We start from the raw sequence: 13,215 nt of genomic DNA, 5'->3' as shown, positions 1-13,215 counted from the left end.
TCACTGGAGTCTTTTGAGGAGCGGGGGGACATGTCCTGAATGTTTTTGTAGAAAAATGATCCAGGCAAATATGTTTGATTGATTGCTGGGAAAGTGAATTATGTTAGTTCAAAAAGAAAGTGTAAGCCGGAATGTTTTTGCTTTTCTACAGGACTGGTGCAATTACACAATCTTCAATTTTGCAACCTAGGAAGTACTAAATCACGGTAGACTCAGCTCCAGTTTCCTCTCCTTTGATTTTTCTTCGAAAGGAAGGATCCGACCCTCACACTTACTTTCTGTAGAAAGCTGATGTCAATAAAAAGAGCTATTCAGTTATAAAGTAGCATCATACTATGAGAACTGTACAAAGAACACACTCCAGTTGAAATCATAGCTTTCAGAAACCATACCAAAAAGAACATAGCATGCCACCATGTAAACTGCATACACATTTGCATACAGATATTTAGCTCCTCCAGTGGATGACCAACTCTGGATAGCGGGGATGGTTTCTTGCCTTCTCCTTTGACCTTTTCCACGGATTCATTCATTCATTCATTCAACCATATATATAGAGCACTTACTATGTGCAGAGCACTGTACTAAGAGCTTGGGAGAGTACAATATGACAATAACCAGACACATTCCCTGCCCACAGTTAGCTTATCCCTTGCCCTATCTAGATAATTTTCTTAAATTTGGCCAGTATAAATTTTAATTGAAGCCTCAATTTATCTAGTCTGTAAACTCCTTGTGAGTAGGAAACAGGCCTACCAAACCTGTTATACTGTACTCTCCCAAGTGCTTAGTGCAGTGCTCTGCACACAGTAAGTACTCAATACAACTGATTGATGAAGACACTGTGTGTCCTCAATAAATCCTGGGCAATGACGATACTGATCCGAGATCCAGGGAGCAAAGTAAGAGATGTGGTGTGGCTTAGTGGCTACAGCACAGGCTGGGAGTCAGAAGGACCTGGTTTCTAATCTGACTTCACCACATGCTTGCTGTGTGATGTTGGGCAAGTCACTTCACTTCTAAGGGAGTCAGTTATCTAATCTGTAAAATGGGGATTAATAATAATAATAATGGCATTTATTAAGCGCTTACTATTAAGAGTGTGAGCCCCATGTGGGACAGGGGATGTAACCAAACTGATTAACTTAAATCTACCCCAGTGCTTAGAACAGTGCCTGGCACATTGTAAGCACTTAACAAGTACCATAATTATTATTATTGCTATTATTAGTATTAAGTTTCAATCCGAGTCAGGAAGGTAAGCAATCAAGAGCCCTTCCAAATTCACATGGAGTGGTTGAGACTGAAATAGGCATCAGGAGAGATTCGCTAATAAAAACACCTGGGAGTCAGAAGGATCTGGGTTGTAATCCCAGCTCCACCACATGTCTGCTGTAGGACCTAGGGCAAGTCACTTAACTTCTCTGGGTGTTCGTTACCTCATCTGCAAAATGGGGATTAAGATTGTGATCCCCATGTGGGATCACAACTCGATTTGCCTGTATCCACCCTAGCGCTTAGAACAGTACTAGGCACTTAGTAAATGCTTAATACCACAATTATTATTATCATCATCTTCTGGGTCAATGATTTACAGATGCAAGAGCCCCCCATGATTCACAGGAGAGGATGAGCCTCCAAAGGACACAAGGGTCCTTTGATAGAGCAGCAGGGATGAAGCCACAAGGTCCCTCATCCAAGGACAACAAGAGTCTCAGAGCCAAGGAGGAAGCTGGGGATAGTTTAGGTGGGACTTTTCATTTTTTTTATTTTTTAAAGAAATTCTTAAGCACTTCACTCTGTGTTAGGCACCGTACTAAGCGCTGGGGTATACCCAAGCTAATAAGGATGGACACAGTCCATGTCCCATGTAGAGCTCACAGTCTTAAACTCCATTTTGCAAAGGAGGTGACTGAGGCACAGAGGAGTGAAGTGACTTGCCCAAGGTCACACAGCAGACAAATGGCAGGGCTTGGAACAGAACCCAGGTCTTTTGACTCTCAGGCCTGTGCTCTTTCCACTGGGCCACACGGCTTCTCTTGCAAGTATCAGTTCATTAGGAAGGTATAAAGCATGAGGTTGGGGAATGCATTAAATCTCAAGTGAGGAAAAAAAAAAAAGGTTCATGTCCATGGAAGCTCTAAGGGTTTCATTTTGTGGAGTTTTAACAATCATCTCAAATGAAAGTAAAAGCAAACAAATACACTCTGCCCTCTATTACTAACACGTCAAACAAATGTACTTATCTGGGTCTTAATTCCAGAATAAGGTTTTTCCTCTCTTTACTGGAACTGCCACTGTTTGTAGATCAACACCAAATACGTACTTTGGTCTCCAGCTTCAAACTATATTACACATGCAACAGAGGTTACTTACCATTTACCTATATCCTACATTCTTTAGATTATTGAAACTGGCTTGAGTCTTCTAATTTATGTCAGACTTTCCAACTAAAATGTATTTCCTTATTCATGCACCCCAGAACTCTGTTCTTCCTTTGCAAGGGGGAGATAGCAAGATGCCACAGCTTGTTGAACCAGCCGTATCCCAATAAAACCTAACAGTCTTGCAGCAAGGAAAGCAATATAACTAACCACAGTTTGGAAGTTAAATTTCACAGCCACACCAAGTAATTCTATACGTCGTTAAAACTTATGGCACACATTTAATTTTTATTAATACATAAAGTTGTACTGGTAATAGGTGAAAACACATAAAAATTATGAGCCTAAATTTAGAAAAGTTATGATATGAGAAGCATTCAAAGGCTGAGTCTGTTCAGGACAAATATATTTTCCTGAAGAAAATGCCATTCTTTGGCCAAAATCTATCTATCAGGGTATGATATCTAAAGATATAAGGGTTAAACTTCCCAAGACAAACTCTGAGACTACCCAGAAATGCTGGTGTCAGTATATCAATCCATCCATCATATTTATTGATCACTTATTATGTGCAGAGCCCCGTACTAAGCACTTGGGAGCATATCGTTTTTTTTTCTTTCAGTGGTATTTGTTAAGCACTTATTAGGTTCTGAACACTGTTCAAAGCACTGGGGTAGATACAAAGTAATAAGGTTGGACACAGTCCATGTCCCACATGGGGCTCACAATCTTAATCTCTATTTTCCAATAACTGAGGCCCAGAGAAGTTAAGTGACTTGTTAAGGTCATACAGCAGATAAGTGGCAGAGCTGGGATTAGAACCCAGGTCCTCCTGACTCCTAGGCCTGTGCTCTACCCATTGGGTCACGCTAGCATTTTAGGCTTTTCCATCTCATAGTAATTAATAATTATGGTATTTATTAAGTACTTACTATGCACCAGGCACTGTTCTAAGTGCCGGGGTGGATACCAGTGAGTTGGATTGGGCAAAGTCCCTGTCCCAGGTTGGGTTCACAGTCTCAATCGCAATTTTACAGATGAGGTAACTGAGGCACAGACAAGTGAAGTGACATGCTCAAGGTCGCCCAGAAGACAAGTGGCAGAGCTGACTCCCAGGGCACTGCTCTATCCATTACACCATCATCCTCGAGAGTTGCTGGGCAGCCCCTTGGCAATGGGATGAAGGAGGAAATGCCGAGTCACCTGTCCCTCGGGACAACATCTGTCCACAGTGTGAACTTTCAGTCAGTGGAGAGTACACTCCAGGATGTGTTCTCGTGGCACAGACTCCGTACCCAATTGCAATCAATCAATCAATCATATTTACTGAAACACAATACCAGATTCACTGATTTCAGCTGGCTAACAAGTCCCATATCAACGGTGTCATCAAATACAGATTCCATGAAAGATTTTCAACCTGCAGTTGGGTTTGGCCCACATAGCCACTACCAGAGGTTCCTGTTCTTTAGTGCTCCCTATCTAAGATTTTAAAATACAGACCATGCTTTCTCTTTTATTTAATTCAGTCTGTAAAATTAAAGCATAGATTTCACCTCTGTGAAAAATTGCCATCACCTATCCATTTCAGAATTGGTCCTGCTTTATGCATCATCACACTTCTCAAGGCAACATGTTAAATGGAAGCAACCTAGCCTTTTATAACGCCACAAGTCTGCTGCTGGGAGAAGTAAAGGTTTTCTCACTGACATTTGATTGTAAAATGTTGAATTTGATTTCCTATCTAATTCACAAAGTAGATGAATCTAATGCGCCAGGATCAAAACTAGATGGGAAACCCCAAATAATTGGGCCCTGAAGTTAGCCAGTTTGATCAACATTCATTCATTCAATCGTATTTATTGAGCACTTACTGTGTGCAGAGCACTGTACTAAGCACTTAGGAAAGTATAATGCAGCAATAAAGAGAGACAATCCCTTCCCACAAATGAGCTCACAGATTAGAGGGGTGAATCAACATAACTAAATATACAGTGAGTGTGAAACAGGGTATGTTACCTTCATCTCACACTTTCCAGAGTTAGACACCAGTAAAAAACAGTTCTATGAATATACCACTTCAATCCCCTTAACTGCACTGTCTAGTATTTACCACAGGAAAACTGTGGAGACACAGCCTTCAATATCCTAGTAAAGGTGCCAATATGATCATCTCCTAGGTAAAGCAGCATAATCTGAAGATTTGAAGAAAACACATCAGGTTGGGACCCCTGAATAAACTGACCCTACCACCTGATTCAGCTAGGTCCGAGAGCCGGGTGAATTAACTCCATATTTAAAATTCTGTGTCACAAAGTAATCGAACTAGTGAATGTGTCAAGAAACCGATTCCTCTTCTAGCGGAGGAAGGCACAACAGAAAATCAAGACGACACACACAGGCAACTCTTCTGATGTGCCAACAATGATGGAAAAGAACTAAAACACCTAGGATTAGAAATTAAAGGATCATTTACCCAAGTGCTTAGCAAAAGACTTGGCACACAAGTACTTAACGCTATTATTATCAGCAGTATTAATATTAATGAACAGTGAAGCTGAATCCACTTTTCTTTCTCTTCCCCAGCCCGCAGCATAAAAACACCTCTTACAAAAACAAAGAAATGGAACAGAATCGTCCCATTAGTTCTTGGCTGGGGACAATGAAACGGGACCAATTACAGGAGTTATTTGAATTCAGGATTATTGGAAACTGGAACTAAAAGAACTCAGGTTATCTCCTAAAATACTGCAAATGCACTTGCAAGCTCATGCATTAGATTATAAATGCTGAAAGCAGGGACAGTTTTTTCCCCTCTATCCCATTAGAACATCTCTACAGATTCCTTTGTTTTGTCTTGTGCTGTAGAGTCGTCTCCGACCCCCATGGCCGTATCTCTCTCAATACGCCCCACCTCCATCTGCAATCGTTCTGGTAGTGTAACCATAGAGTCTTCTTGGTCTAAATACGGAAGCGGTTTACCAATGCCTTCTGCGCAGTAAACTTGAGTCTCCGCCCTCGACTTCTCCCATGCCGCTGCTGCCCAGCACAGGTGAGTTTTAACTTGTAGCAGATTGCCTTCCACTCGCTAGCCACTGCCCAAGCTAGGAATGGAATGGGTAGGCCTCCGCTTGACTCTCCCTCCCACAGTCAAAACTGGTAGAGTCCTGGAAACTCTCCAAGTGCAATTCTGAGAGGGGAACAGCTTTCCTGGCCAAGTCCAAATTATTTCCCTAAGTTTGGCAAGTCTCCATTTTCAAGGAAGTCTCTTCAGAATCTACAGTTCGGCTCTGGCATTTAGACCTACTCATAGCACATGCGCATACACGTATATTCCTACATCTACTCACAATCACTGACCACTGCTTGTTCGTACTTTTATGTCTGCTGCTTTCCCCTCTCCCCCTCCACTAGCATGTAGACTCCTCAGGGGTAGAGAATGGGTCCCTGCTCCTGCTGTACTTTCCCAAGTGCCAGGGACAATGCATTGCACCCAGTATGCATTCAATAAATTCTAATATTACTAGGGTTACCCCCATTAAACACTGGAAAACAGCACCTTTTTTGTCCTTTTTTTAATGGCATTTGATCAGTGCTATGTGTCAAACACCGCTTTAAACAAGGGAGCAGATACAAGTTAATCGGGTCAGACACAGTACCTGTCCCACACGGGGCTCATGGTCTAAGTAGGAGGGAGAACAGGTTTGAATCCCCATCTTACAGTTGAGGAACCTGAGGAACAGAGAAGTGAAGTGACTTACCCAAGGTCACACAGCAAGAAAATGGTGGAGCCTGGATCAGAACCCAGCTCCTGTGACTCCCGAGCCTATGTCACACTAATTCCACTGAAGTTTACTATTTTTAAAAGCACTGTTTCTATGATTACTCAATTTTTAATATGACTTCAAGTTCTGAAGCTACCAGAACTCTTTGATTTGCAATTCATTTGGGTTGTTTTAATGATCAAGGACCTCATTTTTTCTTCTCTGCACCATTAGGGAGATTTAGACTTTAATCCAAATGAGTAACACTCCTCCCTGAAGGAGCATTACGCTGCCTAATGATTTATATTGTCACTACCCACCAAGGATTCGGGCCTGGGGTTTTGACTCCACAAAACCAAGCTCGGGGTATTATTTAAATAATTTATTTATTTATTTTACTTGTACATATCTATTCTATTTATTTTATTTTGTTAGTATGTTTGGTTTTGTTCTCTGTCTCCCCCTTTTAGACTGTGAGCCCACTGTTGGGTAGGGACTGTCTCTATATGTTGCCAATTTGTACTTCCCAAGCACTTAGTACAGTGCTCTGCACATAGTAAGCGCTCAATAAATACGATTGATGATGATGATGATGATGATGATTTAAAAGCTGCTCGCGGTCTATAGCGTCACCTTCCACCCTCAAAAGGAAATCATTCCATAATGCAACAAGAGATGCAACAAGCCATAATGGTGGCTTACTACACCACTTTTTTATGCTTTCCTCCCCTTCCAGCTTTATAAAAGCAATTCCAAGCCTCCGTAAGGTTTTACCCACCCCGAGAATTAATGGCACTCTCACACATACTGACGCTGTACTGATTCAGGTGAGTGGGACACACCAAAAAAAACTACTATCCCTATTATATGCTCCCAAGTATTTAGTACAGTGCTATGCCCAGAGTAACTGTTCAATAAATACTACTGACGATGATCAAAGTTTGGGACTATGATGCATTATTGTCATTCCTCACCTTTCTTCCAAATAAGCCACTGTTTATCTGGCAAGGGAGTGACAAAGTTGTTAGAAAAATCCACTAGGAACTTGCAGTTGAAAAAAAAACAGGAAACCTGAAAATTGTGTAGCTGACTTGGACTGCAACATGGCTAAAAGAAAACTTCTCATTTTTCCTCCCAAACCCATGCCATCCTGGGCGACTCCACCATCCTCCTCCCTTTCCCAGAATCCAGAAAAGTTAGTGTCATTTTATGGTTCTGCCTTTAAGTCTGCCACTAAGTCCTGCTATTTTTTCCTTCTGGTACATTTTCTAGATCTGTTCCTTCTTACCCACATGAATAGCCACACCTTGGTTCAGTCTGGTACCAGTAACTTTTCACAAACTGTAGAAGACTAGTAATTCCAGATCCCTCTTGTAGACTCTGAATCATGGATAAGCAGCCTCATAATACCCACTGATGTATGGTTTATGCAGTTTCAAATGCAGCTATCACTTCTGAGTAGGCCTATAAATTGATTTTAAATATCCTTAATTGAAAGGCATCTTAACCAAGTATGATTGCCATGAATTTTATATGGGGAACATGCCATGAACTCTGTGGTACTTTACTCTCCCAAGCATTTAGTATAGTGCTCTGCACACAATAAGCACTCGACAAATACAATTCTCTCTCTTACCTCATGTGCAGGTGAGAGAGAGCATGTTGTGTGCAGAGAATACAACAGAAGACAAGGGCACAGTACTAACTCTTAAGAAACATACAATTTAGTTGGGGTGGGTGGGGGGGAACAGGTAGACACAAATTACTCGCAAATAGGGGAAGCAGGAGGAACAGCAAGGATAGATTTGGTTGTAACAGAAACATGATAGGATACACACAGAGACCAATATCTACCACTGAACTATTTATCAGTATATAAGGAAGAGCCTGAGGATAGATGAAAACATCCAGAATTAAGCGGGAGAGACTTCCTGGAGAACAGAGAATTTTAGGATGGCTGCACAGGTTGAGGAGGGCCGTAGCCTGAGGAATTTATAGGAGAGAGGGAGTTCCACGGGAGGGGAAAAGAATGAGAAAGGAGACAGAGGTGAGAGGGTCAAGAGCAAGATACCATGTTCTTGGGAGGCACAGAGTGCGCAAACTGGGGAATAATGGGTGAAGTGAGCCAATATTCCCAGGATGACCTAGTGGAAAGGGCACAGGCAGGGGAATCAGAGGACCTGGGCTTTAATCCCGGCTCTGCCATTTGCTTACTGTGCGACCTTGGGCAAATCACTTAACTTCTCTGTGCCTTGGTTCCCTCAACTGAAAAATGAGGATTGAATATCTGTTTTCTCTCCTACTTAGATTGTGAGCCCCATGCAGGACAGGGACTATATCCAACCTAATTAACTTGCACTTACCCCAGCATTTAGAACAGTGTTTGACAGATAGTAAGCACTTAAATACCATAAACAAAATATGGACAGAGGAGACAACTGGTCAATACAGAGCTTTCATCTCAGGTACCTCTTTCTTACACTGGTAATGATTGTGTGTTTTAGGTTTATGGGCAGGATGAAATCTTTCCCTACAGTTCTACCATTCAAAATGATTTCCCTAACAGGTTTTAAACAATTTTGTAAATGCAGTATATTAAAGCTTTAACCACATCTTGTTAGCATTCAAAAGGAGAGGAAAAAAGGTTTCTGTTTAATTTTAAGGTGAAGTTTGAAAATGTGTCTTTTTCCTACCCACCCAAGACTTCCAATGTAATCCAAAAATTGATGTGTTGTTACACAAGACAAGGCATTCTCCTCAAAATGAAATCAAGCTTAGCAAATAACTTCTTTCAAAAACTTGTAATAGTATTGATTCCTTGAACAAGAAGAGGCAAAAATGGAAACTGGGCAGGAAAGCACTGCTATTCAATGTAGCACGCTTCAATTCTATCTCAGTTTGAGAGTGTGTCTGGATAAAATTAGATGTGAGAATAACGGTTTAGCAGCTGAGGATTAAAGCATGAGTGGAAATGACACTTAGAAGGAACCTGTTCACTCATATTTGCTGAATGAGAAAAGAAGGGAAACCGCTTTTTTTATAAAGGGATATACACTACAGGAAGTAAAGTTAAACAAACCCTTAGCTGCACCCAGCAATTTACCAACCAGAAAGCTCTGGCAAATGGCATTTCTGATCTTCCCAAAAACAAGAGCAATCTTTGCCCGACAGACTCCTTATGGGACCATATCTATTCAGAAGGACGCCTTTACAGTGATCAGAAGTGACTGGAATTCTACCATCTCCCTCCCCATCTCTTTGGAGAGGGGACTAATAAAAGTAAGTATTTCCCATCTACTCTGGAGGAGCCTTCCACAGGGAAGTTTGGGCAGCTAGAGCAGGCAAGCAGAGAGGGGCTAAACTTATAGCCGATAGGAAACAGCCAACTGGGGAAAATAGAGAGAGAAAGAGTGAAATTTCACCCACAAAATACATTTTCTTCCCACTATTATCTGAAGCTCTTAGCGAGCCTCAAAAAAATGGTGATATTAGTTCTTTTATTAATGGAATGAAAATGATGGGAAAAGGAGAAAAGTGGAAGGGGGCGAGGGGGAGGGAGGAGAGAGAGAAGGAAGGGGGGAAGGGAGAGAGTGGAGGGGACAGAGGTTTGGCCCACAGAAATTTTCTGCTGCTTTTCAACATTTATGAAAACAACCCCAGGCATCCTGGTATTTAAAAGGCAGTTTAACCATCTACTATAGATGTCGTGCTACTATAGCAAAAGATGATAAGTGGTTAATTTAGTTCTGGCTATTTCTACTGGTTTGCACAAGAGATTCGGCCAAGTTGATAATCCGTGGATTGCACCTAAATCACCAAGTGCAACAGTATTACCAAAAGACCTCAAGGGAGATCTCCAACTATTAGGGTGATACATCCAATAGGGTGATACATCAAGTTTTTGGTACAAACTCTACACTTAAAAGGTGTGGTTCTATCCAATGGAATGAAAAATTCTCTTTGTGCTTTAGAGTGTTCTGCTTCAGTGGCAGGAATACAATAAAGTTCAACCCGATGGCTTCTATTGCATCACCAACATTCATCTGCCATCCCCTGTAGAACTGCCAAACATCTGCCAAGGTATCATCCAAGCTTGATCAGGAGCTACAAAGAAGCTCTGACTGACAGATGAGGTAGCACAGCGTGGGCTGGGTTGCCCCTTGTCCCAGCAGTTACTGACTGAGCAGTTACTGTGCGCAGAACACCATGCTAAACGCTTAGCACTGTAATAACGGTGGTATTTGTTAAGCGCTTACTATGCTGATTCATTCATTCAATAATATTTGAGGGCTTACTACATTTCGAGCACTGCACTAAATGCTCGGGAGAATATGTGTCTGTCAACAAAAAACAGACACATTCCCTGCCCGCAACAAGCTTACAGCCTAGTGGGAATGCAGGGATGGAGACAAGCAAATAGGGTTGGACACAGTCCCTATCCCTCAAGGGGCTCAGGGTGTTAATCCCCATTTTTCAGATGAGGTAACTAAAAAGTGAAGTGACTTACCCAAGGTCACACAGCAGACACGTGGCAGAGTCGGAATTACTAATGCTATTTCTTACAAGCAAGCTGCACGTGTGGCAGAGGAGATTCCACGGGGTAGCTGTCTAAGGGGAACGCTGCTCTGAGTAAGGATGGAGGTTTGTAAAGCAAATTTGGTGGTGGGGACTGGGGAGGAGGGGAGGAGGAGGCAGGGAAGGGTTAAGAAATACAATCCTGCTATGAGCTCAGAACACCCAGGCACATCTTTACGGCAGGGGCCTTTTAGAAGTTAATCTAAAGTGAATTTTTCCGGCAAGGAAAGCCACTAATTCATGTCAGGGATCAATCAGAGCTAGATGTTTCCTCTAGAGGAGAATGCAGGAGACAAATTGGACCTCTATTTAAGGTCAGCTGCACTGGACATTTTGATGAATGTATTTTGATTTTTCAGTTAGAAATGGAGAAGAGAGAATACACTAGTGTATGCTTGTTTGCTGGATTATTCTCAGTTAAACCTGAACAAAATGCTTCTGAATGTCAAGCCAAAGTACACCAATGAGAAGCTAAGAGCTTCACCTATTTAGGTCATTGCCCTCATGAATTGGCTGCATCTTATTGTTTTTCCACAGTGCGATGCACTGCTGTCATTCAAGGCAGGAAATCTGATTTTTTTAAAAAATCCTTAATTTTAAACACACAGGATGCACAGAACAATGTAAAATTTCAATTTGTCCTTTTAGGGTGGGTCAAAATTATTTGGAAATAAATAATAAAGTTATTACGAGAAAGAGGACCCCCTGCTAGTTTCAGATGGAAAAACTATCAGGATCTAATTGTGATCTGACTGCTCCTTGCTGGGCACCAAAACCCGACACATTTAAGGAAGACGAACAATTATGAGAGGACCTAATCAATCATATTTATTAAGCACTTGTGCAGAGCACTGTACTGAGCTCGCGAGAGTACAATGTAACAGAGTTGGTAGACACATTCCCTGCCCACCACGACCTTACAGCTAGTCCAACATCTCCAGCACTAAGTATCAAGAAAGAGCAGTGTTGTTATAAAAGCGTAGCCTACCTCTCTGACTTCATGGAGTTGACCGGCACACTGGTTCTTCACTTTCCGGGCCGCTGCAGGTGACTTATGATGCGTAATGGTGACAACACTGGGGCCCCCGGGATTTAGATGCCTCTGGCTACTGGGAGATGCAGAATCGGGTGTTCCAGGAGGAAGCAAAGTGAGGCTTCGGCTTCGTAAGGATGGAGTGCTCTAAAATAAGCAACAGGTGTCAAAAGCTAAACATTGGGCCCCAGATGGGAGAGCAATTTCCTGCTTTTCGACTGCGTTTTTGCTTTCCATCTTTTTTCCCCCAGCCAGGGAGAGGCTTCTGCCACAAACTACAATGCCCTTTACAGCATTCCTGGAAATTCAGTGTAAGTGAACCAGGCAAAGTACTGAAATCCTGCTAGAAGTGAACCTCCCAAAATTCTAGGAAAGTTGGGGCCTGATCCCTTCCCTCCCCTTAGGAGAGCTCACACACAAACACACTTTTCACACCATCAGAAGTTTACTTTGGACTTGAGAAAGAACCTAACTTTCCCAACCCGGCTTTTAATTTCTTTTTTAATGTAGCAGTAGATGAAAGTACATCAACTCTCGGATGTCTCAAAGCTAGAGCATTCAGTTTTCTTGGACTTAAAACTGAGAGCCTATTAGCTGAAACTCAAGAATTCTTATTATAGAGCCTAACCTCAGGCAGCCTGTGGGAAGCAAGGGTTTCTTTAGTGGCTTTTAAGTGGTTTTAATATGCTCATTTGGAGAGAGTTGAGGTCTTAGGTGATGGATGCTTCGGCCCCTAATCTATGAACTACTATGATCAACAGTGAACCCACAAAGGAAGGTTAAGTAAAACAATCAGTATATTCAGCAGTTCTGCTAAGTAAATCAAAACTCAAAAAAGGAGTCATGTTTGGAGCAAAATGCTACCTACAGCTGAATAATCAAATTGCTAGTGAAGCTAAAGTCCACGGCATCTGAGATCACTGTTGAATATCGAAAGCATAGCAGAGAATCACCTCAAGGAAACTGGGGAGAATTCATCATTAATAAAATCTTCCCTGCCCAAAAGGCTTTACTCTGCATTATCTAATCAGATAATTCCCAGGAGCCAAACCACTCCTCTGTGGCTCTCTGACAGTGTAATCATGAAATAAAGGCTGTCATGCTAAGTCACATCCCATTAATCCAAACCAAAATGCTTTCACCAGTGGCACTGAGATTAACATCCCTCAACTCAGTAAGATAGTTTACAAACAACAGGGGGATTAAGGCTAAAAGCTCTCCACTTTTTCCCATTCCTAGTACTCCACTACATTAAGAGATGAATAGGAAACCTAAGAAATACTCCAGGGATATTACAATCGATAAGCCAGAATAGGCTAACAGGCTGCTCCCCACAATAATGATGGCATTTAAGCACACACTCCAGGCCAAGCATTGTAATAAACAGTGGGGTAGATGCAATATAATCAAATCGGGCAAATTCTCTGTCCCACCCGATACTCACAGTCTATGAGAGAGG

General features: G+C 41.9%; 1 protein-coding gene and 1 non-coding gene across 2 annotated transcripts in view; both read right to left on the bottom strand.

Moving 5' to 3' along the window:
* OSBPL10 (oxysterol binding protein like 10) overlaps positions 1–13,215 on the bottom strand; it is a 246,816-nt gene that overhangs the window by 130,723 nt on the left and 102,878 nt on the right. The window contains exon 4 of the mRNA XM_038761397.1: positions 11,712–11,903. Coding sequence (XP_038617325.1) covers positions 11,712–11,903 — 192 coding nt within the window. The remainder of the gene's footprint in view (positions 1–11,711; positions 11,904–13,215) is intronic.
* LOC119924788 lies at positions 5,447–5,584 on the bottom strand. The gene has a single exon (XR_005449483.1). It is a non-coding gene; the product is annotated as a small nucleolar RNA SNORA7 (small nucleolar RNA).

This window comes from Tachyglossus aculeatus, chromosome 2 (genome assembly GCF_015852505.1).
Source record: "Tachyglossus aculeatus isolate mTacAcu1 chromosome 2, mTacAcu1.pri, whole genome shotgun sequence".
NCBI classification, from domain to species: domain Eukaryota; kingdom Metazoa; phylum Chordata; class Mammalia; order Monotremata; family Tachyglossidae; genus Tachyglossus; species Tachyglossus aculeatus.
This window is presented reverse-complemented; position numbering and strand designations above follow the sequence as displayed.